General features: G+C 36.8%; 1 protein-coding gene and 3 long non-coding RNA genes across 4 annotated transcripts; all 4 read left to right on the forward strand.

Moving 5' to 3' along the window:
• Positions 1-9,525: 9,525 nt before the first annotated feature.
• LOC110775490 (glutathione S-transferase U17-like) lies at positions 9,526-9,906 on the forward strand. Its single transcript, XM_021980091.1, has one exon. The coding sequence runs from the start codon at positions 9,526-9,528 to the stop codon at positions 9,904-9,906; it is 381 nt and encodes a 126-aa protein (XP_021835783.1).
• Positions 9,907-15,083: 5,177 nt separating this feature from the next.
• Positions 15,084-17,032, forward strand: LOC130466003 (uncharacterized). The gene is made up of 3 exons (XR_008926011.1): positions 15,084-15,774; positions 16,015-16,072; positions 16,711-17,032. It is a non-coding gene; the product is annotated as an uncharacterized lncRNA (long non-coding RNA).
• Positions 17,033-20,014: 2,982 nt separating this feature from the next.
• Positions 20,015-21,977, forward strand: LOC130466004 (uncharacterized). The gene is made up of 3 exons (XR_008926012.1): positions 20,015-20,755; positions 20,996-21,053; positions 21,692-21,977. It is a non-coding gene; the product is annotated as an uncharacterized lncRNA (long non-coding RNA).
• A 2,665-nt stretch (positions 21,978-24,642) lies between these two features.
• LOC130466005 (uncharacterized) lies at positions 24,643-26,995 on the forward strand. The gene is made up of 3 exons (XR_008926014.1): positions 24,643-25,736; positions 25,977-26,034; positions 26,673-26,995. It is a non-coding gene; the product is annotated as an uncharacterized lncRNA (long non-coding RNA).
• The last annotated feature ends 14 nt before the right edge of the window (positions 26,996-27,009 follow it).

Below are 27,009 nucleotides of genomic sequence, written 5' to 3' on the forward strand. Positions count from 1 at the left end.
ATTCTCTTCATAGCGGGTATGATCAGTTCAAACTGAACTACAGTATGAATAGTCTGGACAAAACGCTCACTGAGCTTCACGGTATGCTGAAGACCGCTGAAAAGACGCTCAAAAGTGATAAGCAGGATGTGCTTATGGTGCGTGGGGGCAAGTTCAAGAAATCTGGAAAGAAGAGGAATGCTAAGAAAGGTGGCAACAAGGCCAGCCCAACTAAGCAAACTGGCGCCAAATCTGCAAAGAGGAAGGTCAGTCAACCCACTTCTGAATCCGAATGCTTCTACTGCAAGAAGAAGGGGCATTGGAAGAGAGATTGCTTGAAGCTAAAGGAAGATCAGAAGAACGGAACAGTCGTTCCATCTTCAGGTATTTTCGTTATAGACTGTATACTTGCTAATTCAACTTCTTGGGTATTAGATACAGGTTGTGGCTCACACTTATGTTCCAATCCACAGGGACTAAGAAGAAGTAGAAAGTTAAGCAAGGGTGAAGTCGACCTACGAGTGGGAAATGGAGCACGGATTGCTGCATTAGCTGTAGGAACTTACTATTTGTCGTTGCCCTCCGGGCTACTTTTGGAACTGGAAGAATGTTTCCATGTTCCAAGTCTTACTAAAAACATCATTTCAGTTTCTTGCTTAGATGCTAAGGGATTTTCCTTTTTAATAAAAGACAATAGTTGTTCGTTTTATTTTAAAGAGATGTTTTATGGATCTGCTAGATTAGTCAATGGACTTTATTTATTAGATCACGACAAACAAGTATATAACATAAATACCAAAAGGGCCAAAAAGGATGATTCAGATCTCACCTATCTGTGGCATTGTCGATTAGGTCATATAAACTTGAAACGCTTAGAAAGATTTCAAAAGGAAGGAATTCTAGAACCATTTGACTTAGAGGATTATGGTAAATGCGAATCATGTTTACTTGGCAAAATGACGAAGCAACCTTTCTCTAAAGTTGGAGAAAGAGCAAATGAACTATTGGGTTTAATCCATACAGATGTATGTGGACCAATGAGTACAAATGCTAGAGGTGGTTTCAGCTACTTTATCACTTTCACTGATGACTTCAGTAGGTATGGTTATGTCTACCTAATGAAGCATAAGTCTGAATCCTTTGACAAATTCAAGGAATTTCAGAGTGAAGTAGAGAATCAATTAGGCAAGAAGATTAAGGCACTGCGGTCTGATAGAGGCGGTGAATATCTGAGCTATGAATTTGATGACCATCTGAAAGAATGTGGAATTCTATCAGAGTTGACTCCTCCTGGAACACCACAATGGAACGGTGTGTCGGAACGGAGGAACAGAACCTTGCTAGACATGGTCTGGTCAATGATGGGTCAGGCCGAACTTCCATTAGAATTTTGGGGACATGCACTAAATACAGCTGCACTCACTATAAATAGAGCTCCGTCTAAAGCTGTCGAAAAGACTCCATACGAATTATGGTTTGGAAAGCCTCCAAATGTGTCTTTTCTTAAGATTTGGGGATGTGAAGTATACGTCAAACGATTAATTTCAGACAAACTTCATCCAAAATCTGACAAATGTATCCTTGTGGGCTATCCAAAGGAAACAAAGGGGTATTACTTCTACAATACATCTGAGAACAAAGTGTTTGTTGCTCGAGATGGTGTCTTTTTGGAGAAAAATCACATTTCCAAAATGACAAGTGGGAGAAAAGTAGACCTCGAAGAAATTCGAGTTGAACAACAAACTCTAGAGAATGCTCAAGATGACGTTCAGGATGAAACTCAGAGATCTTTAGAAGAATCTGGTGAGAATCATGGTCAATCTAGAAATGTTACCCCACGTAGATCGCAAAGATATAGATCTCAACCGAAAAGGTACTTAGGTATTTTGACGAACGAGAGCTATGACGTTCTATTACTTGAAAGTGATGAACCTGCGACTTACAAACAAGCTATGACGAGCCCTAGCTCCAAGCAGTGGCAAGAAGCCATGCAATCTGAATTAGACTCCATGTCTGAAAACCAAGTATGGGATTTGGTCGATTTGCCAGATGGCTACCAAGCCATTGGAAGCAAATGGGTTTTCAAACTGAAAAAGGACAAGGATGGGAAACTTGAAGTTTTCAAAGCTAGATTGGTTGCAAAAGGTTACAGGCAAGTCCACGGTGTAGATTACGATGAAACCTTTTCACCAGTTGCAATGCTAAAGTCTATTCGAATAATGTTAGCAATCGCTGCATATTACGATTACGAAATATGGCAGATGGATGTCAAAACTGCTTTCTTAAACGGCGTTTTAACAGAAACTGTGTTTATGACACAGCCTGAAGGTTTTGAGGATCCAAAGAATGCTAAAAAGGTATGCAAGCTAAAGAAGTCAATCTACGGATTGAAGCAGGCATCCAGGAGCTGGAATATACGTTTTGATGAAGCAGTCAGTGACTTTGGTTTCATCAAGAACGCAGACGAATCTTGTGTATACAAGAAGGTCAGTGGGAGCAAAATTGCTTTCCTAGTATTATATGTCGATGACATATTGCTTATCGGAAATGACATTCCTATGTTGAACTCTGTCAAGATTTGGCTTGGGAAATGTTTTTCGATGAAGGATCTAGGAGAAGCACAGTACATATTGGGCATCAAGATTTACAGAGATAGATCTAAAAGGATGATTGGACTTAGTCAAAGCACTTATATCAATAAGGTGCTTGATAGGTTCAAGATGGCGGACTCCAAGCGAGGCTACCTACCCATGTCTCATGGAATGACTCTAAGCAAGACTCAGTGCCCAAAAACACTTGATGAGCGTAGACGAATGAATGGGATTCCATATGCATCATTGATTGGTTCAATAATGTATGCTATGATATGTACACGCCCGGATGTTGCGTACGCACTCAGTGCTACGAGCAGATACCAGTCAGACCCAGGAGAGGCGCATTGGACTGCTGCCAAGAACATTCTGAAGTACCTGAAAAGGCACAAAGATGACTTCCTGGTCTATGGTGGAGATGATGAATTAATTGTTAAAGGCTATACGGACGCAAGTTTCCAAACCGACAAAGATGATTTCAGATCACAGTCTGGGTTTGTCTTCTGCCTCAACGGAGGAGCAGTAAGCTGGAAAAGTGCTAAGCAAAGCACCATTGCGGATTCTACAACTGAAGCGGAGTACATTGCTGCACATGAAGCAGCAAAGGAAGCTATATGGCTAAGGAAGTTCATAGGTGAACTTGGTGTAGTCCCCTCCATTAAAGGACCAATAGCCCTGTATTGTGATAATAACGGAGCTATTGCACAGGCAAAAGAGCCTAGACACCACCAGAGAGTCAAGCATGTACTTCGTAGATTTCACCTTCTACGAGAATTCGTTGAAAGAAAAGAAGTCGAGATAAGAAAAATTGGAACTGATGACAACATATCAGATCCATTAACTAAACCTCTGCCGCAGGCGAAGCACAACTCGCACACTGCAGCTATGGGAATCAAGCATATTGGAGAATGGCTTTGATGTCTCTGTTTAATGTTTTAAAGTTTTAGAGTTTAAATCTTTGTAAAACATTATTGGTTAATCATTCACAATAAATGAAAAGAATTCATTTTTCCATTTAATTTGTGGTTTATTAAATGATGAGTCCCTTCAATTTGACGATATATTCAAGATAGACTGTCAGGACCAGTCCTGTGACTAAGAAATGTCTATCAAGTGAACTTGAATGTCAAAGGTTGAAAATGGTCCCTAATCGGAGTTTTCTATAAAATTGGACGCATAGAAAACGTTAGACGATTAGAATGCAAGATGACTAGTAGTTCTGTTTCTTGAACTATGTGGACATGGCAATGTCATAATCATTTGCATAGATACTTACTTTGGGAAGACTAGTATCGGACAAGACCTATGAAACTTTACTGTAAGAGATGAAAATCTGTCATAAGTAAATTTCATTAAATTATTAGACACTAAATCCTCAATACCTGAGTGATTTGATATTACTTGTTTGAGAACTGGTTGCTTTGACGTTGACCAACCGTCGCACCGTAAAAGGAGGCTATAAAGGCAACGCTCAGGTAATCACCTATCAAACGAAGTCTAATCTCAAGATCGCAAGATTGGGATTGTCCTCCCATAAATCGGGATGAGATGCTTAAAAGTTGTACAAGGCCACTCGGAGAGCTAGAAACTGTGAAATGCATGGCCGTGCTCGGATGAATCATAGGCTATGATTATCTGTTTATTTGATCAGTTGAACTCTGAAACCGAGGAACACCTCTGGACATAATAAGGATGACAACTCTTACCTTATGTTCAAGAGCAAGCATCGAGCGACAAAGGAATTAGGAAATGCACACTTGTCCCTAAGGACAAGTGGGAGACTGAAGGAAATAATGCCCTTGGTCCAAGTATGCATTCTATGTTAAGTCTAATAAATGCGGTTCAGTATTAATTAACAAGTTAATAATTCAGTGAGATCAAGTGAGCTGAATGCCTAGCTAGAGGCCGCTTCAGTTCAAGTGGAATTAATGATATTAATCCACAGCTTACTCTTGACTGAACCCGTAGGGTCACACAAATAGTACGTAAACGGATCAAGTATTTAATGGCATTAAATACTCTATCTATGGATATTCGGAATCGACGGATCTTGGTTTCAGTGGGAGCTGAGATCGTCACAGGCAAGAAATGAATACTCCGGAAACGATGATATTGCCGGAAACGGAAATATGGATCGTATCGGAAATATAAATATTATCCAAGTCGTAGATGTTGCCGGAAACGGAAACATGGTACGTATCGGAAAATATTATCGGAAATGGAAATATTGCCAGAATCGGAAATATTGCCGGAAACGGAAATATTGTCAGAATCGGAAATATTACCGGAATCGGAAAATAATTCCGGAAACGGAAATATTAAATATTTGTTCGAAACGGAAAATAATTCCGGAATCGGAAATGTTAAATATTGTTCGTATCGGAAATGAATTCCGGAATCGGAAATTTAATCGGAAGCGCATCGTACGAATAAGCATCGGACGAGGCCTGCCGGACGAGGGCCCAGCACGAAGCCAGGCCATCGCCCAGCAAGCCAAGCGCGCCGCACAAACAGCCACGCCAGGCCCAGCGCAAGGCCAGGCCCAGCAGGCTATGGCAGCGCGCACAGCGCGCGTAGCGCGCGCGGAGCTGCGTGGGCTTGCAGCTCGCGCAGGCCTCGCTGCGTGGGCTGCTGCTCGCGCGCACGCATGGGCGGCCCATCGTGGCTGCCGTGTTTGCGTGTGTAAGTGTTTGTGTTCGTGCACGTTTCCTAAAACGTGCAGAGTTCGGTTAATGATTAAATTCCTAATTCTATTTGATAAATTAATTAAATTAGAGTTCTTGTAGGATTCTAGGTTTAATTAATTTGTATCTGAATAGGATTTCGATTCCCTTTCCATACCCCTATAAATATGTGGCTTGGGTTCACAATTTATAACGAGTTTCAAAGTATTCAAAGTGAGTTTTTGAGAGAAAAATTCAAACACACATCTTGCTCAAATTGCCGAAAATTCTAGTACCTTAAGGGCGATTCTAGTTGGTAAATCTTAAGGCGGATCCGGACGTGCTGTGGACTATCTACGGAGGGACGACACTTGGAGTCCTAAAGACTTGTTCTTGTTCGGTTCGGGCGCAGCTAGGGAGGGCACGCAACAAAGAGTATGCATCTAAATTATGCTATATGATTATGTGTAAATAATATGTAGTCCTGGGTTAATGGTTGTTTCCGCATGATTTATGTAATATCATATGTATCATAACCTAACAAGAAGTAGTTACCAATTCGGGGAGAATGGTCTGTATCGGAACCGCCTCTCCAGGTCTGTTAGCGTCTCAAGGATCAGCCCGAGGGCGTGAGCCGAGAACGTGTGGCTCTCTAGATTCGGCTGCCGAGGGTTACTCTTGATGAAATAGTATGGAGGGAAGCGAACGAGAACCTCGCCGCCGTCCGTTTTATAGCTAAGCACCTCGGAATCAACATCAGCTTCACCTTGATCTACACAAGAATAAAACAAAAAGATTAGATCCAAAAGCACTGAAAAGAGGGAGGCAAACACCTCAGCTGAAGCACGATCTCAGCACAAAAATCTCACCCTTGTCATAGATCCTACTTAGACCGACAGCAGCGAGGATGACCTCCTGGGTGATGTAATGCAAGTTCGGAAGCCAATACTCAAGCTCCCTAGAAGTTCTCGCTCATAACCACTCCAGCAGAACAGTGTGGTCCGTGTTTTCTGGATCGACAGATCCAACTCTCGACATCATCGGATCCACCCTAACGAACCACTTTGGAGGTGAGTAGTAGTATGAGTGTTTCGGATCAACAGGCACCCGAACCAAGAGCCACTGCGTTTTCCACTCGTGAACCGAGGATACATAAGGGAGCGCAGTCAGAAAATTTCTCTCGCCCTTCCGAGGCCTTTTGTTAGTAATGGTCCACCAACCATGAGCAGCGTTCGAATTCCTCACGAGCTCATGCATCTCCTTGAAGACCTTAATAAAAGGCGGATAACCGAGGTAGTCACACATCCAATGGTACCCGATAATGTGGCGCATGGACTTCGGAGTCAACTGAGCCAACGAGATGTTGTACTCATTCAGTACACGAGCGATGAACGGATCCAGGGGGAACCGAAGTCCATAGTAAAAATGATGAAGATACAAGGCAATAAAACCAGGAGGAGGGAGAATTACCCTCGCATGCTTCTGCACCGGAAGCTCACACCAATAACCTAAGGCATACTGAATGGAATATAGGTCCTCGGCCAAACGATGATAGTGCCCCTTCCTTGCCTCCACCAACCAGTTCCCATCAACTGTCGTACCGTCTGGACCAGCAATCTCGGTTTTATCATTAAAGAGAGGCGCAAGTATCCCCAAAGGATATGCCTCCCTCCAACGCCTCGAAAAGAGGGGACGAACGGGAAAGCGGCCAGTAACACTGTCCCCACGGCTCGATTCGGCACGAGCTTCACCACCCGAGCGCTCCTTAGCTTCAACCTCGGGAGAAGCTTCCCTCGACCTCTCCAAAGAGACCCTATTTTCATCTCCCTTACTGGAAGAAGATACTACACCGGACTATTTTTTCCACCTTCCCCTAGCCATGGCGAAAACTCTGAATCTAGAGTGCAGAAGAGCAAAGAGCAAGGCAATGAGAAAAAATAAGAGGAAACTGGAAACAAATTACCTTCCTCGAAGCGGAAATCTCCGACAAAACGGAGTAAGGTCCCGAAGTAGATTCCCAGTGAATTTGCAAAGATCTGAAGAAATTCGCAAGAAGAAACCGCCGGAATTCTGTAGAAAGCTTTGAGATATTTGAGCGAATAAAGTTGGAAATGGTGGATTAAGGATGGTATTTATAGGCAACCACTCGAAAAACCGCCCAACTTCCACTTTATTCCAATCCACTCGATCAAAGACACATCCGAAAAGATCAGCGACACTTGTCTCTCATTGCATGGATAAAAATGTTCCTTTTTGAAAAAAGAGGGAGAACTTTTGGACTTCTGACACTTGGAAACCCACCCATTTAGTTCTAAATGTGCCAGGTCTGGGGGCATGTTATTTGGGCTCCCAATTGCATACCAATTGGGCCAGCAGTACAAAACCCAATGGCTCAATACAACAACATCAAAGCCATCAAACCCCACGCAAGGCTATTCAGCCATCACCAAGGCCCAAGGCCTAATAGCAATAAATGACCTATGGGGCATTTATTATACAAACACCATAAATAAGCCGCCAAGGCTCACACCTCAAGGTACGTCCAATTTATCGCCTTAAGACTACTCTCTAGAGAACTAGATCCGAGCATCGTTCTTACATAGGCATCGGAGGGGCTTTCCTCGGAAACACCCCCGAGGCTAGTGACTTTATCTATTGTGCAGGTAAATACGGACACAAATCATTCAAGCAATCTAGATCTTCCACACCAATGAAAAGGGCCTTCATACGAAGCCCATTGTTTCAACACTGGAACAAATAATATTAGCCCCCTTTATTTCTTTACTATGGGTTACCGGCTAAGTTACTTTCAAGATTTCTCCAAAGCGAGATTAGTTATAGCAAATCCATAATCTCCATATGAAGGTAAATCAGTTTCTAAGAGATCGAGAGAGAGAGAGGTAATATAAATAGCCCAATAAAACTGACTTGAAACAAAGTAATTGTTCAAGACGAAAATATAAGTTTAAAAGGAAGTTAATAAACCTCTAACTACGTGATGAACCAAAAAATTATAATCTATCTCTATTATGTAAGTGAAGAGTTGACGGTATATGAGTAAATCCACTTTTCGTGTCCCCCTTGGAATAGACGATAATATCCCCACCCCTAATTTAAACCCCAGCCTTCATTCCAAACCCTAGAAATCCCTGAGTTTGAGCGCAAACTCTCTCTCTCTCTCTCTCTCTCTCTCTCTCTCTCTCTCTCTCTCTCTCTCTCTCTCTCAACTCTAGCTGATGGTTAAGCTGCTGGTTGTTGTTGATTGTCTTCGTTGCAGCTCTGCACAAATCTAGAATGTAAAAGTTTCCAAATCAATAATAGTGAGTATTTTACAATTCCAATCGCAATTTACCCTTCCATTCTTAATTTAGTTTCAATTTAATTTCAATTTTCTGATTGATTAATAGAGATAAAAGGGGGATTCAGATGAAGAACTTGAACCTTTGTTCGATTATAGCCAAGTTCAACCCTATTTTTTGGTCGATCTTGAAGGTTTCTCAACCCTCATTCTATAATTTTTTTCTATCCTTCTCGAATTTTTGTGACTTTTAACGTTGTTTTTGTTATGCAGATGATTTCGATTCTTCCCATCGAGTTTCGCCGAAGAGACAAAAAGTTGGAATATAAATGTTGGAATTCACCCTTCCAATGTGGTTGTGACTAGGTAGAAACTCGATAAAGACAAGAAGGCATTGTTGGATCGTAAGGCGGATGGTCGTCCAAAAAATCATTAGGTATAATTTATGTTGTTTTAGAAGTTTCGGTTTGGTTTATTTTGAGAAAATTAATCTATTATTTGGATGTTTGCTGTGATTTTATTTTTACCTGTTTATTTGCGAATTCAAGGTACTCGACATGTTTCTCATTTGATTGTTTATGAGAAATTTTCTGTATTCATCTTATTTTGTTTATTCATATAAATTCTGGTGCATATAAGAGGTTTTGTTGTAGACCATCTTATTTTGTTGAGTTTTTGGTGTTTTATGAGAAATTTCACCTTTTATTTTTTGAAATTCTAAATTATTTGGACTTGATTTTGGGGGATTTATAATTGAAATTATAAACTCTATTTTATGAAGATTTGATGAAAACGTTATGATAATTTCATAATTTCATACAACTTGATGTTGTGTGCACTATTCAATTGCACTAGAGATCATTGCACTACATCATTCCATTTTAGGAAGCGCAGACACAATCCATTAGTTATGATTCAGATACTTAATTAGTGTGGTTTGGAACGTTTGTATTGAAAATTAAACGTTTGAGTAAATTGTTCAAAAAAGAACAAAATGCAGTGGTTCCCAAGTTTACAAGGAACAACAAAAGCACAAACAGAGGAAGCAAAAGAAGCAACATTAGAGAAAACAACACAAGGGTTGTCATTGATTGAGGATGCCTTTGTCAAATGCAACCAAGGGAAGTCCTTTTTCGGGGGTGATAGTATTGTCTACCTTGACATCGCCTTTGGGAGCTACTTGGGATGGTTGCGCGTCACTGAAAAGACAAACAACATTGAGTTGCTGAACAAGGAGAAGATGCGTAACCTCCTAGTCTGGGCTGACAAGTTCTGTGCTGATGATTCTGTCAAGGATTACATGCTTGACACTGCTAAGCTTGCTGAGTTTTCCGAGATCATTTTTGCTAGGTTTAAAGCAGCCGCTTCTACTTAAACTTATAAATGCATGGTTGTTATGAAGGGATTAGTACTTTATAGCTGGTTGATGATGTTTTACATGCATGGTGAACCTTAGATCTTTTGTATTTAAGGTTTATGCTAGCTTAGCTTTAACAATTCCACTTCCTCAAATTTGAGTAAAATAAATGTGCAAGAATGCTCGCTCCAGTGTCTCCGTCTTGGTGTATTTAGATTCTAGAGTGTGTTCCAGCAATTGTATGTCCTTTAGAAGTCAAAAATCTTTTAAGATAAAACAAAAGAATTTATGATTTGATCTTGATTTTACAGTATGTTTTCTTAAGCGGATCAAAATTTCCTTTTTAAGTTCGCACGCATCGCGTGCATATAAGACTAGTTACATTATACTAAAACAGACACCAGAGATGACACGTGTCACTTCCTGGTGCATTTTTTTCCGCCAAAACATTTAATTTTTTTTCTTTAAAAAAAATTACATTACCTTTTTAGGATACTAAGATAAAAATGAAATACAAAATATAATTCAATTACCATAAATGTTATTACATAATATATTATTGGAGGAAAGTTGAATCAATATTAATTTTTCCTTTATGATATGATTTTATTTCTATATTATTATAACTTATTAATCTGATAAAAAATTTAAATAATATTTATGAATAGAATTCTAATGTTAGTCCATGCATTGTTAATAATATAATACATGGTAAGTATGAATGATAATTAAATAAAATAATACATGGTAATAGACTAACATTAAAAGTCCATTTATCATAGTTTTACTCAATTCAAAATGTGTTGCATTTGACTAACTCAGTCATGCTCAGGTCTTTTCGAAAATTAGTCTTGGTCGGGTCAGTCATTCGGGTTTGGTTAACTTTGTTAGATCAATCTACATACAAGTACACAACTATAATCTTAAACTTTTTATTGTAATATACAAATTTAGCTTATTTGAATATTTTTTTGCACAACTTTGAATTTATACTTTTCCATCTATCCTTTTTATTTTCACGTTATCCTAAAATCAAAAGTCTTTTATTTAGTAACTATTAAAATAACAAATTATTTTAATAGTTACCGTGTGTTGCACATGCCTTAAACTACTCAAATATTAACTAATACTTTTAATTAAATCTCACGCTCACGATTAACCAATTCAAAAAGTTCATTAGTTAAATTAGGTTGGATTGCGGAAAATAAGGTATATAAATATCCCTTCCTTGCAAAAGGGAAAAAAACTTTCTACCGTTTGGATAAATTATTTTACACATTTGAAATACAAACAAAATTCATTTTTCTTAGAATTTTTTTTTATTACCTCCTATATATCCGTTTCAAAGTGATCTCTAACTTTTCGTTTTAATCGGTTTCATAATATTCTTTACACTTTGCTTTACTCTATTTTTTGATGTGAAAAATGACTACTTTATCATTCTTACCCAACAATATTTTTTCACTCACTTTCTCTTACTTTATTCTTTTTTTTTCTTACATACACCCACCTTTTTACATATTTCTCTTAATTTATCGATATTTTTTTTTTTATATTTAACGAACTATTATACTTTTGTCTTAATATTTGTGCAAATAAGCGTAAAGATTTTTATGAAACAGAGGTAGGAATCACTAACATACAAATGCATCTTAAGTATCTATATAGTTTTCTTATTTCATTTCAATTAATTAGGTTTTTTTTTTGACATAGGCTTAATTTGCATAAAAACAAAACAAAGTTCACTTATTACAACCTAAGCAAACTACACTACTATAGTCTTTAGAGACCATTACATAACTTAAATAACATTCAAAACACAAAATTGGCCGGTATAATCCGAACAGGTAGTAGTATTCCCTTGTGTCAGCCCTTGTTTGCCGATAATGCCTTGCTTGCACCACCATTGAGATGATATCGTGCCAAAACCACCATTGGTTGTGATTGTGATTTCTTTATAGGAGATAAAGCATGAGTTGGGGTAGTAATTGATGTCACACTTCGTCGTTAACCTGCAAGCCTTGGAAGACAAAGAAAGAAGTGGAATAGAAACAATGTCTTGAGCTAGTTGCAAAGAGCTTGTGAATCGCTCACAAGCATCATGAGTCACCAAGAGTAACTCGAGTAGCATACTATGAATCCCCAAAAAATGGGGAGCAACATTCATATAAATGATTTTGAAAACGTTGAGATCAAACCCCAACGCTAACCTAAATTGGAAATTAACAAAAGTTAATCCCAAACACCAACTAACAACTAAAACCCAAGAACACCAAACCTTCATGTCATAATCTCCTCCTTCCCTCGCCAAACTACCTGGAGACTTTTTTCCAAGGCCACTTTCGAAGGTGAATAAGTCCTTCATTTCACTTCCTCCTAAAATCGAACTCCATACTCCAAAAGAGGAAAGGACTACATTACACACTAACTCCCAACATCTAAAAACTAACCCCCATTTCTTCACTGCCACAACTTCTCCAATTGACATCCACACCAACCAGAACCACAATTGATTACCAACATCAACAAACTTAAACAGGAATTTACCAACACAAGCAAAAAATAACAACCCTACTACCATCACCAATCTAATAACATCCAACATTAAAACATAACAACAAGAAGGAAAATAAACCACTAAGCAAACAGAGGATAACAAAGAGAGGTATACAACCCACAATGGCCAAAACCTTACTAGGGACACAGGTGAACGAAATTAAGACCGAAACAGAAACCCTAACTCAATCTTTACCTTTACCGTCAAGATCGACGTAATCCGACACTACAAGACCGCGACGACAATGTTAGCTTCGGAATTAAAACAACCAAACCCTAAGAAAATCAGAACACATCCCTAAAACCAGTGTTTCCTATCCCAAAATAGAAGCCCTAACCCCTAAAATTTTACCTTTACCAGCGGTTTTGTTTTTTTTTTTTAAACGGTGGCGGCGTCTTGGGGAAGATCTGGAAATAGGCACCAAGGTTGAAGATCCGGTCAAACGAAATCCTCCGAAATCGAATTTGACTTAGCTTCTTATGGTTGACTCCAACTATTAGCTTCTTACGGAATTTAAGAACGAAAAACTCCGACAAGCAAGAGATGAACACTAAGGGGGCTTTGAAGCAAATATTGCGACGATCCTTCTTCGATCTCTACCTCTTTGCCGGCAAGAACAACCTAATAACTACCACTACGCCAGATAAACGCAAGCTCGCCGGCGGCCGTTAAGGCTACGACCACCAGCGAGCAAGCAGTGCGGCGTTAGGGTTTTTTTTTTGGGGGGGGTTTCTTTCACGAGAGGAAAAGTAGAGAGAGAAAGTATTAAAAAGTACCAAGAGACTCTTTAAGAAATTAAGTTAATTTCAATTAATTAGTTGTAACCCATATTTTACCTTTATTCCTATCAACGTACAATCTCTATTTTATATGGGAACTCCTAATATCATTTTAGTAAATTTTCTTTTGGTGTCCCTCTATATAATATAATACCCTTGGTAATTTTCACAATTTAATTGAAAAACTGAACTGTAATAATTCTAAAAATTGATTATTTAATGTCATATTGCAAATAAGGTATTCTAATGCATAAATTTTTTCATATTTTAATAAATGTAAGACATTTGCAACATGACAACCAAAAGTCAACAACAAATTTGAAAAAATGTTGAACCATTTTAAATATGAAATCTTTAAATTCTCACCTTCGTAATTTATGAAAAAATTGTAATCCCTTAATTCTCACTCTCTTAAATTTGTAATCCCTTTATTCTCTCCATAATTATAATTTTTACGAATTTTTATTTACTATTAACTATCAAATCCCCTTTTCTAACCACCTTCTCCCTGATAGTAGTCATCTACTCACAGAGTCACAACCTCCCAGACTGGCTCAACCCGCTTCTTATCGTGATTTTTTGCCGCCGCAATAGCATTTTCACCCGTTTTATAAAGTGTTGAGAAGGAAAAGGATCATAAAACATTCTATAAAGCATCATGTTATTTCAGGTTAAGATATAACAATGCAATTATTTTTTTCTTCATATTCGGACGCAACACGTGCATATAAGACTAGTCTAAATCCTTTTTGAACACATGGTGTACACTTGTAGTATAGAGTTACATACATCATGATCCCAAATACTAATAGTGTGATTGAAGAACATACTATTGGAGTTTCCTCATTTGTTGGTTTTGATTCAAAAGAATAAAATAGTTGTTGTCCCTCATTGAAAATATACAAGTATTTCACCTACTTTATATATTACCTTTCAACTAGTATGTTTGTTAGAAGACAAAAGATGTAGCTCTAAGCAATTGTACACATGTGCGCACGTCGGACCGGTTGAGGGCGTGTGGCGCTGCGCGTTCGCTGGTGTAGGTGGGGCCTTTTTGCTACAGCTCAGTATTGCGTAACAACTACTTTGACATGTATGGTAATCATATGTTTTCCATAACGGTTGCTGATTTAATTCTGTCAATTGGTACCAATCAAAGACAAATTGATTGTTGATTTAATTTCCTTCCGAAATTAATTGGTTAGCTTTTCCGTTTTATATATTGTGAGTGTAATACCCCGAATTTTTTTTAAAACTTGATTAATTATGCTTAATTATTTCTACTTAGCTTAAAACCGTTTTAAATCCTAATTTCGAACTTGATTTTAGTTTACGAAGTTTTATGTCGCTTGAATTTTAATATTGTTACACGATTTATTTATTTTAGATTTATAATTTAATATTTACGAGCTTAAGCTACCTTTTAAATCTTAATTATTATTTCGTAGTTTATAAAGGATTTTAATAATTTCGGAACGTTCCTATATTATTCGAAAACTAAATTTATTTTATGTTAACGATATTTATTAAAGAATTATTTCACAATCTGTTTTTAATTAAACATTTCTATTTATATAGGATTCCTAAATATAGCAAAGGAATTTCTGAATTTTACCCACCTTATGAAATAACCCAAAATGCTATTTAAAATTTAAAAAAAAAAAAAAAAAAAAAAAGGGAAATCCCCTAGCTTTCCCCCCTTCTCCTACGTGTATGGGTGCAATAAGGGTCAAAATTTCCTAGTTTCTTTGACTCCTCTTTACCCACAATGCAGTCTAAGTTCATTTTCTTGACCCCCAAGTACCTCTCCTTCTTCTTTACTCTACTTCCATGCTGAGATCATGGGTGATGTCCATTGAATTCCAATTACCTTATAAATAGAGATGAAATCTGTTTCCCATTTTCACAACAATTCGGTGGAGTAATCTAACAAAAAAACCTCAAGTCCTCTAGCTATTCCCCTGTTTCGAAACAAACCACCAACGCCACCTCTTGTGGCCACCACCATAGACACCGCAGCTCTGCCACTGCAACTACTTCCACCACCGCAAACACCCCCGCATCCCCTCCCCGGTTCGCACTCCCTTTCCCTTGTTGTTCCGCCACCGTGCCGCAACCACCGCACTCCGCCCACCTTTCCCAGCCACCCTCACTGCCTGTACACCTCTTTCGCCGCCCATAATCGACCGGAAACACCCATTTCCCTGCTTTCCCCGTTCGCACGACCCTTCCCCCTTCCTTGTTGTTTCGCCGTCGCGAACCACCACCATTGTCACCACCGCATCACCTCACCGGTGGAAGCACCACTGAACTTTGCCGCCCAGAAACTCCGACCACCTGACCACCTCCATGTGTCACCCTAGTGATGTTGCCGCTAACTCACGCACGCCTCACCTCTCCTTTTTCTTGCCTCTGTTTCGTCTAATGTGAAACCAGGTGGTTGGGACCTTGCTCCAAATCCCAATTAATATGCTGCTAATATTTTCTTTTCAAAAAAAAAAAAAAAAAAAAAAGTCAACTATACTTACCAACCACTAAAGACAAAATTGGGTAAGTTTTAATGCTATTCTACGTAATACAAGTAATACTCCTAATAGATTCTTCAAGTATGATTATTAACAACTATATTCATGATTTACATAATGGATTTACGTAATTGGGTAAGTTTTAATGCTATTCTACATAATGGATTTACATAATTTATAAAACTTGTTTTTCTAAAATATGATTATTAACAACTATATTCATAATTGTATATAATTACTAATTTTGGTAATTTAATCGTATAAGTATTCTCGGAGCTCAGGAAGAACGGTCCATCGAACAGGAAGTATAAACTACGGTTGAGGTAACATCTATTGCTAACACCCACAATCCCCTTATAAAATGTGTTTATGTGATTATGAAATATGTTTATAATGATGTGTTTTTATTGGATTGTGGGATATGAAATGTATTTATGAAGTGTGTTTTATGAATGATGATATTTAAATATGTTTATGAATGATTTTATAAGATGATGTTTACGAGTTATTAATAAGATACGAAACATGATAAATAAAAGTGTAACAGGTTCTGGCAGTTAGTGGGGTTACTATTTTTAGGTCGTGCACGTACCGCCGTACCGCGGGACACCCAACAAGGGAGAGTGCTCCTTGAGGGTTACCGCAAGCTAAAAGAGAAACTATTTAGGTACGGGCGTATGTCCAACAAGGGAGAGTGCTCCTTGAGGACTATCGCAAGGTGGGAGACGTCCCGCAAGGCTAACTTGTCAGTTACCAAGTAAAATGAATGTTTTATGAAAGATAATGGGAACTATTAAAGTTTCAAGTTATAAATTATGTTTTATTATAATGCATTTATGAAAGTGTTTTACTATATTCTATTCTCCCTGATTGCAAAGTAAATAAAATGAATTGAAATGAGTTTACGCTGTTAGGGTAGTATGTTACTGGGCCTCGGCTCACGATATTGCTTTTGTTTTAGGTACGAAGAAGATCATGGGATGCCTTAGAGTGAGGATGCAACCACCAAATTCACGATTGATGTTTAGTAAAGATAACTATGTCATTAGTAATAAAGGGATGTATTATTTAAAGTCTAAGTTTGATTTCATGATTTGAGTTAGATTTTAATATTAATGTTTAATCAGATGTTAAAAGTGTTTATTATTAAAGTTTATTTAGTAATTTAAAAAGGTTATGTCGCCTTGTATTTCCCACGAGGGAAATAGGCATGTGACACTCCGACTAAATTAGGGTTTCCGCTGCTAATTAAAGATAATTAACCTAATTTATGGTGTTTAGAAGTCGGGGTGTTACAGTTTGGTATTCAGAGCCAAAGTTCTGCGACCATAAGTGCTAAACCTTACGGGTTTTGCACGAAATAAAATTCATTAGGCTTTAAGCAAGAATTTTAAGGAATAAGTTAAAAAGAATATTTTAAAATCAATTAAAGTTAAAATGGAATGAGTGTGAGTGTAGGAACGGGATTAAAGGGATTTATTCTCTTGTTATTTATGTTTTCCTGATTGAATATATTATGCGAAATATCGATTGTCGAGGGCATTAACGATGCCATGAACGAAGCTCACAACAAGCACAACATTCACGATGGCGCCAACATTAGTATTATTTCAATTTATCTCTCTCGCTTTGGATCCGAACTTCCCATGTTTATCATGTTATGAGTTTCCTACCCTAGACAGACTAGGCAAAGTTTAAGCATTACTGTTTTCTTGAAAGAAGTTAAGTTAAAGCACGATGCGAACACAAAGATTTTGTGGATATGAATTGTTTTGAGGAATTTTTATGGTTATGGAATCTTTAAGGATAGTATAAATGTTAAGTATCAAACGAGCATAAGGTTGTATTTCACGAGTGGTGGATCACTAATTAAGTTAAGGTTATTATAGGTTTATAGTGTTCAAATTATGAATGAAATTGATTCTAGGGTTACCTTCCCGTGTTATCCATGATAAATATTTTGGTGTATAAGTACAAAAGTCTAGTATCTAAAAGATGATTAATATGCCTCTATTAAGGAAGCTAAGAAGTTATACATAAATGTTATGAACCACATGAGTTAGGGTAGAAGACCCGTTTTAGTTGACATATGAATAAGATTTTGAGGATTTTATCAAAAGGAGTTATCAGGAATTAGTATATCAAAAGATTGAATGATAGAGTATCGAAAGAGCATGAGTTTGTATTTCGTAAGTGGCGAATCAACAATTAAATCGAGGTTTAAAGCATTGAAGTTACGATTGAAATCGATTCTTAGATTACCATTACGCATAATTATAAGGATTGTTTTTTTTATGTATTTATCTGAAAGGATGCTTGATAATCTCCATAAAGAAAGCTAAGAGAGATAATTTAAGGTTTGTAAAATGTTATGGGAAAACATGTTTTGTGGTGATCGAAAAGACGAAATTGAGTTTGCATATAAAGTTTTGAGGATTCTACCAAAATGAGTTATCAAGAATTAGTATGTGTATCAGGTTGATGATATCAATGACTGTTATGAAATTCGAAATGAGTTATGAATGATTGAGGAATGCAATGAAATTGAGAATAGGAAATCGACAAAACGACATGTCTATAAAACCAGGTAGTCTGAACTAAGTTTTCTGGAAGATAGATTGTTTCTGATAAAGGCACATTTGATGACTTAGCATTATCCGCGAAATACGAGGGTTGTCTACCTGAAATACTAAGAATAAGTAACGATCGAAGTCGTATGTCCAACGATGTATTTTCTATCACGTGATTGACTCGAACCCCTGCAACGAACGTAGTCAACGAAGTTATTCAACGTAGAGGAAAAGATAGGAGATCGAAATCAAAACGAATCGAATAAAGAAAGTCAACGACAAGATTCCTGCAGCAAAGAAGCTCAAGAGCAAACGAAAACGCAACATCTCCAGATAGTCGCCTAAGAACAATATAATGTACGAATCACGAGGTTTTATGTAAACGTGTTATGAATCAACCATGCTCGTGTGTTAGATCGAATGATTATGAATGTTATGCTTATGTTGAATGTGAAAATTTTCAATTTATGAATTATGTCTTTATGATATGCTTTATGGATTATGTTTATGCTGACATGATTGTATTGGTAATCTAATCGTTATACATGGAAGCCGACTTCGGTGGACGTTCTCCTGAGCTCAGAGTATGAGATTGTTATAATAAATGACTTTTACGAATTATTTGAGTATTGCAATTGTTAGATAAATATTTATTCTCATTTTCAAAGTCATAAATTTTGCATTAAATATTACTATTTTTGGTAAGAAAAATATTTTCAAACAAGATATCACAAAGTAAAATGGGAGCCTAGTCTAAGCTAACAAGTTTGCCCCTTTTATGTTCTTTGCTCCTCGATCCTATTTTATGAAGTAAAGTGGAGGTACGAAAGATGCTGGCAGAATGTAATTGACCTTAATGACGATTAAGGGTCGATATATAATTTTGCCCCTTTTGTATTCTTTACTCTTCAATTCTAGGTCTCGAGTTGAAGCTGAGTCATCAAAGAAGATGGCGGAATGAAAGCTAGACATTGTCGGAATTGATATACAATTGTGAGATCTTGGTTTTAAAATAAAATGTCATACTTTTATTTCGAATATTTTCGATTCAGAACAATCATTTTATAGGTTTAATTTTCAAGTTTCGAGGACGAAACTTTTTCTAAGGGGGTAAGAGTGTAATACCCCGAATTTTTTTTTAAAACTTGATTAATTATGCTTAATTATTTCTACTTAGCTTAAAACCGTTTTAAATCCTAATTTCGAACTTGATTTTAGTTTACGAAGTTTTATGTCGCTTGAATTTTAATATTGTTACACGATTTATTTATTTTAGATTTATAATTTAATATTTACGAGCTTAAGCTACCTTTTAAATCTTAATTATTATTTCGTAGTTTATAAAGGATTTTAATAATTTCGGAACGTTCCTATATTATTCGAAAACTAAATTTATTTTATGTTAACGATATTTATTAAAGAATTATTTCACAATCTGTTTTTAATTAAACATTTCTATTTATATAGGATTCCTAAATATAGCAAAGGAATTTCTGAATTTTACCCACCTTATGAAATAACCCAAAATGCTATTTAAAATTTAAAAAAAAATAAAAAAAATAAAGGGAAATCCCCTAGCTTTCCCCCCTTCTCCTACGTGTATGGGTACAATAAGGGTCAAAATTTCCTAGTTTCTTTGACTCCTCTTTACCCACAATGCAGTCTAAGTTCATTTTCTTGACCCCCAAGTACCTCTCCTTCTTCTTTACTCTACTTCCATGCTGAGATCATGGGTGATGTCCATTGAATTCCAATTACCTTATAAATAGAGATGAAATCTGTTTCCCATTTTCACAACAATTCGGTGGAGTAATCTAACAAAAAAACCTCAAGTCCTCTAGCTATTCCCCTGTTTCGAAACAAACCACCAACGCCACCTCTTGTGGCCACCACCATAGACACCGCAGCTCTGCCACTGCAACTACTTCCACCACCGCAAACACCCCCGCATCCCCTCCCCGGTTCGCACTCCCTTTCCCTTGCTGTTCCGCCACCGTGCCGCAACCACCGCACTCCGCCCACCTTTCCCAGCCACCCTCACTGCCTGTACACCTCTTTCGCCGCCCATAATCGACCGGAAACACCCATTTCCCTGCTTTCCCCGTTCGCACGACCCTTCCCCCTTCCTTGCTGTTTCGCCGTCGCGAACCACCACCATTGTCACCACCGCATCACCTCACCGGTGGAAGCACCACTGAACTTTGCCGCCCAGAAACTCCGACCACCTGACCACCTCCATGTGTCACCCTAGTGATGTTGCCGCTAACTCACGCACGCCTCACATCTCCTTTTTCTTGCCTCTGTTTCGTCTAATGTGAAACCAGGTGGTTGGGACCTTGCTCCAAATCCCAATTAATATGCTGCTAATATTTTCTTTTCAAAAAAAAAAAAAAAAAAAAGTCAACTATACTTACCAACCACTAAAGACAAAATTGGGTAAGTTTTAATGCTATTCTACGTAATACAAGTAATACTCCTAATAGATTCTTCAAGTATGATTATTAACAACTATATTCATGATTTACATAATGGATTTACGTAATTGGGTAAGTTTTAATGCTATTCTACATAATGGATTTACATAATTTATAAAACTTGTTTTTCTAAAATATGATTATTAACAACTATATTCATAATTGTATATAATTACTAATTTTGGTAATTTAATCGTATAAGTATTCTCGGAGCTCAGGAAGAACGGTCCATCGAACAGGAAGTATAAACTACGGTTGAGGTAACATCTATTGCTAACACCCACAATCCCCTTATAAAATGTGTTTATGTGATTATGAAATATGTTTATAATGATGTGTTTTTATTGGATTGTGGGATATGAAATGTATTTATGAAGTGTGTTTTATGAATGATGATATTTAAATATGTTTATGAATGATTTTATAAGATGATGTTTACGAGTTATTAATAAGATACGAAACATGATAAATAAAAGTGTAACAGGTTCTGGCAGTTAGTGGGGTTACTATTTTTAGGTCGTGCACGTACCGCCGTACCGCGGGACACCCAACAAGGGAGAGTGCTCCTTGAGGGTTACCGCAAGCTAAAAGAGAAACTATTTAGGTACGGGCGTATGTCCAACAAGGGAGAGTGCTCCTTGAGGACTATCGCAAGGTGGGAGACGTCCCGCAAGGCTAACTTGTCAGTTACCAAGTAAAATGAATGTTTTATGAAAGATAATGGGAACTATTAAAGTTTCAAGTTATAAATTATGTTTTATTATAATGCATTTATGAAAGTGTTTTACTATATTCTATTCTCCCTGATTGCAAAGTAAATAAAATGAATTGAAATGAGTTTACGCTGTTAGGGTAGTATGTTACTGGGCCTCGGCTCACGATATTGCTTTTGTTTTAGGTACGAAGAAGATCATGGGATGCCTTAGAGTGAGGATGCAACCACCAAATTCACGATTGATGTTTAGTAAAGATAACTATGTCATTAGTAATAAAGGGATGTATTATTTAAAGTCTAAGTTTGATTTCATGATTTGAGTTAGATTTTAATATTAATGTTTAATCAGATGTTAAAAGTGTTTATTATTAAAGTTTATTTAGTAATTTAAAAAGGTTATGTCGCCTTGTATTTCCCACGAGGGAAATAGGCATGTGACACTCCGACTAAATTAGGGTTTCCGCTGCTAATTAAAGATAATTAACCTAATTTATGGTGTTTAGAAGTCGGGGTGTTACAGTTTGGTATTCAGAGCCAAAGTTCTGCGACCATAAGTGCTAAACCTTACGGGTTTTGCACGAAATAAAATTCATTAGGCTTTAAGCAAGAATTTTAAGGAATAAGTTAAAAAGAATATTTTAAAATCAATTCAAGTTAAAATGGAATGAGTGTGAGTGTAGGAACGGGATTAAAGGGATTTATTCTCTTGTTATTTATGTTTTCCTGATTGAATATATTATGCGAAATATCGATTGTCGAGGGCATTAACGATGCCATGAACGAAGCTCACAACAAGCACAACATTCACGATGGCGCCAACATTAGTATTATTTCAATTTATCTCTCTCGCTTTGGATCCGAACTTCCCATGTTTATCATGTTATGAGTTTCCTACCCTAGACAGACTAGGCAAAGTTTAAGCATTACTGTTTTCTTGAAAGAAGTTAAGTTAAAGCACGATGCGAACACAAAGATTTTGTGGATATGAATTGTTTTGAGGAATTTTTATGGTTATGGAATCTTTAAGGATAGTATAAATGTTAAGTATCAAACGAGCATAAGGTTGTATTTCACGAGTGGTGGATCACTAATTAAGTTAAGGTTATTATAGGTTTATAGTGTTCAAATTATGAATGAAATTGATTCTAGGGTTACCTTCCCGTGTTATCCATGATAAATATTTTGGTGTATAAGTACAAAAGTCTAGTATCTAAAAGATGATTAATATGCCTCTATTAAGGAAGCTAAGAAGTTATACATAAATGTTATGAACCACATGAGTTAGGGTAGAAGACCCGTTTTAGTTGACATATGAATAAGATTTTGAGGATTTTATCAAAAGGAGTTATCAGGAATTAGTATATCAAAAGATTGAATGATAGAGTATCGAAAGAGCATGAGTTTGTATTTCGTAAGTGGCGAATCAACAATTAAATCGAGGTTTAAAGCATTGAAGTTACGATTGAAATCGATTCTTAGATTACCATTACGCATAATTATAAGGATTGTTTTTTTTATGTATTTATCTGAAAGGATGCTTGATAATCTCCATAAAGAAAGCTAAGAGAGATAATTTAAGGTTTGTAAAATGTTATGGGAAAACATGTTTTGTGGTGATCGAAAAGACGAAATTGAGTTTGCATATAAAGTTTTGAGGATTCTACCAAAATGAGTTATCAAGAATTAGTATGTGTATCAGGTTGATGATATCAATGACTGTTATGAAATTCGAAATGAGTTATGAATGATTGAGGAATGCAATGAAATTGAGAATAGGAAATCGACAAAACGACATGTCTATAAAACCAGGTAGTCTGAACTAAGTTTTCTGGAAGATAGATTGTTTCTGATAAAGGCACATTTGATGACTTAGCATTATCCGCGAAATACGAGGGTTGTCTACCTGAAATACTAAGAATAAGTAACGATCGAAGTCGTATGTCCAACGATGTATTTTCTATCACGTGATTGACTCGAACCCCTGCAACGAACGTAGTCAACGAAGTTATTCAACGTAGAGGAAAAGATAGGAGATCGAAATCAAAACGAATCGAATAAAGAAAGTCAACGACAAGATTCCTGCAGCAAAGAAGCTCAAGAGCAAACGAAAACGCAACATCTCCAGATAGTCGCCTAAGAACAATATAATGTACGAATCACGAGGTTTTATGTAAACGTGTTATGAATCAACCATGCTCGTGTGTTAGATCGAATGATTATGAATGTTATGCTTATGTTGAATGTGAAAATTTTCAATTTATGAATTATGTCTTTATGATATGCTTTATGGATTATGTTTATGCTGACATGATTGTATTGGTAATCTAATCGTTATACATGGAAGCCGACTTCGGTGGACGTTCTCCTGAGCTCAGAGTATGAGATTGTTATAATAAATGACTTTTACGAATTATTTGAGTATTGCAATTGTTAGATAAATATTTATTCTCATTTTCAAAGTCATAAATTTTGCATTAAATATTACTATTTTTGGTAAGAAAAATATTTTCAAACAAGATATCACAAAGTAAAATGGGAGCCTAGTCTAAGCTAACAAGTTTGCCCCTTTTATGTTCTTTGCTCCTCGATCCTATTTTATGAAGTAAAGTGGAGGTACGAAAGATGCTGGCAGAATGTAATTGACCTTAATGACGATTAAGGGTCGATATATAATTTTGCCCCTTTTGTATTCTTTACTCTTCAATTCTAGGTCTCGAGTTGAAGCTGAGTCATCAAAGAAGATGGCGGAATGAAAGCTAGACATTGTCGGAATTGATATACAATTGTGAGATCTTGGTTTTAAAATAAAATGTCATACTTTTATTTCGAATATTTTCGATTCAGAACAATCATTTTATAGGTTTAATTTTCAAGTTTCGAGGACGAAACTTTTTCTAAGGGGGTAAGAGTGTAATACCCCGAATTTTTTTAAAAACTTGATTAATTATGCTTAATTATTTCTACTTAGCTTAAAACCGTTTTAAATCCTAATTTCGAACTTGATTTTAGTTTACGAAGTTTTATGTCGCTTGAATTTTAATATTGTTACACGATTTATTTATTTTAGATTTATAATTTAATATTTACGAGCTTAAGCTACCTTTTAAATCTTAATTATTATTTCGTAGTTTATAAAGGATTTTAATAATTTCGGAACGTTCCTATATTATTCGAAAACTAAATTTATTTTATGTTAACGATATTTATTAAAGAATTATTTCACAATCTGTTTTTAATTAAACATTTCTATTTATATAGGATTCCTAAATATAGCAAAGGAATTTCTGAATTTTACCCACCTTATGAAATAACCCAAAATGCTATTTAAAATTTAAAAAAAAAAAAAAAAAAAAAGGGAAATCCCCTAGCTTTCCCCCCTTCTCCTACGTGTATGGGTACAATAAGGGTCAAAATTTCCTAGTTTCTTTGACTCCTCTTTACCCACAATGCAGTCTAAGTTCATTTTCTTGACCCCCAAGTACCTCTCCTTCTTCTTTACTCTACTTCCATGCTGAGATCATGGGTGATGTCCATTGAATTCCAATTACCTTATAAATAGAGATGAAATCTGTTTCCCATTTTCACAACAATTCGGTGGAGTAATCTAACAAAAAAACCTCAAGTCCTCTAGCTATTCCCCTGTTTCGAAACAAACCACCAACGCCACCTCTTGTGGCCACCACCATAGACACCGCAGCTCTGCCACTGCAACTACTTCCACCACCGCAAACACCCCCGCATCCCCTCCCCGGTTCGCACTCCCTTTCCCTTGCTGTTCCGCCACCGTGCCGCAACCACCGCACTCCGCCCACCTTTCCCAGCCACCCTCACTGCCTGTACACCTCTTTCGCCGCCCATAATCGACCGGAAACACCCATTTCCCTGCTTTCCCCGTTCGCACGACCCTTCCCCCTTCCTTGCTGTTTCGCCGTCGCGAACCACCACCATTGTCACCACCGCATCACCTCACCGGTGGAAGCACCACTGAACTTTGCCGCCCAGAAACTCCGACCACCTGACCACCTCCATGTGTCACCCTAGTGATGTTGCCGCTAACTCACGCACGCCTCACCTCTCCTTTTTCTTGCCTCTGTTTCGTCTAATGTGAAACCAGGTGGTTGGGACCTTGCTCCAAATCCCAATTAATATGCTGCTAATATTTTCTTTTCAAAAAAAAAAAAAAAAAAAAAAGTCAACTATACTTACCAACCACTAAAGACAAAATTGGGTAAGTTTTAATGCTATTCTACGTAATACAAGTAATACTCCTAATAGATTCTTCAAGTATGATTATTAACAACTATATTCATGATTTACATAATGGATTTACGTAATTGGGTAAGTTTTAATGCTATTCTACATAATGGATTTACATAATTTATAAAACTTGTTTTTCTAAAATATGATTATTAACAACTATATTCATAATTGTATATAATTACTAATTTTGGTAATTTAATCGTATAAGTATTCTCGGAGCTCAGGAAGAACGGTCCATCGAACAGGAAGTATAAACTACGGTTGAGGTAACATCTATTGCTAACACCCACAATCCCCTTATAAAATGTGTTTATGTGATTATGAAATATGTTTATAATGATGTGTTTTTATTGGATTGTGGGATATGAAATGTATTTATGAAGTGTGTTTTATGAATGATGATATTTAAATATGTTTATGAATGATTTTATAAGATGATGTTTACGAGTTATTAATAAGATACGAAACATGATAAATAAAAGTGTAACAGGTTCTGGCAGTTAGTGGGGTTACTATTTTTAGGTCGTGCACGTACCGCCGTACCGCGGGACACCCAACAAGGGGGAGTGCTCCTTGAGGGTTACCGCAAGCTAAAAGAGAAACTATTTAGGTACGGGCGTATGTCCAACAAGGGAGAGTGCTCCTTGAGGACTATCGCAAGGTGGGAGACGTCCCGCAAGGCTAACTTGTCAGTTACCAAGTAAAATGAATGTTTTATGAAAGATAATGGGAACTATTAAAGTTTCAAGTTATAAATTATGTTTTATTATAATGCATTTATGAAAGTGTTTTACTATATTCTATTCTCCCTGATTGCAAAGTAAATAAAATGAATTGAAATGAGTTTACGCTGTTAGGGTAGTATGTTACTGGGCCTCGGCTCACGATATTGCTTTTGTTTTAGGTACGAAGAAGATCATGGGATGCCTTAGAGTGAGGATGCAACCACCAAATTCACGATTGATGTTTAGTAAAGATAACTATGTCATTAGTAATAAAGGGATGTATTATTTAAAGTCTAAGTTTGATTTCATGATTTGAGTTAGATTTTAATATTAATGTTTAATCAGATGTTAAAAGTGTTTATTATTAAAGTTTATTTAGTAATTTAAAAAGGTTATGTCGCCTTGTATTTCCCACGAGGGAAATAGGCATGTGACACTCCGACTAAATTAGGGTTTCCGCTGCTAATTAAAGATAATTAACCTAATTTATGGTGTTTAGAAGTCGGGGTGTTACAG

The sequence above is a fragment of the Spinacia oleracea genome, chromosome 1 (assembly GCF_020520425.1).
Source record: "Spinacia oleracea cultivar Varoflay chromosome 1, BTI_SOV_V1, whole genome shotgun sequence".
Lineage (NCBI taxonomy): Eukaryota > Viridiplantae > Streptophyta > Magnoliopsida > Caryophyllales > Amaranthaceae > Spinacia > Spinacia oleracea.

Excerpts from the sequence above, each read along its gene's own strand:
- LOC110775490 (XM_021980091.1), top strand. The coding sequence starts at position 9,526 with ATGCAGTGGTTCCCAAGTTTACAAGGAACAACAAAAGCACAAACAGAG.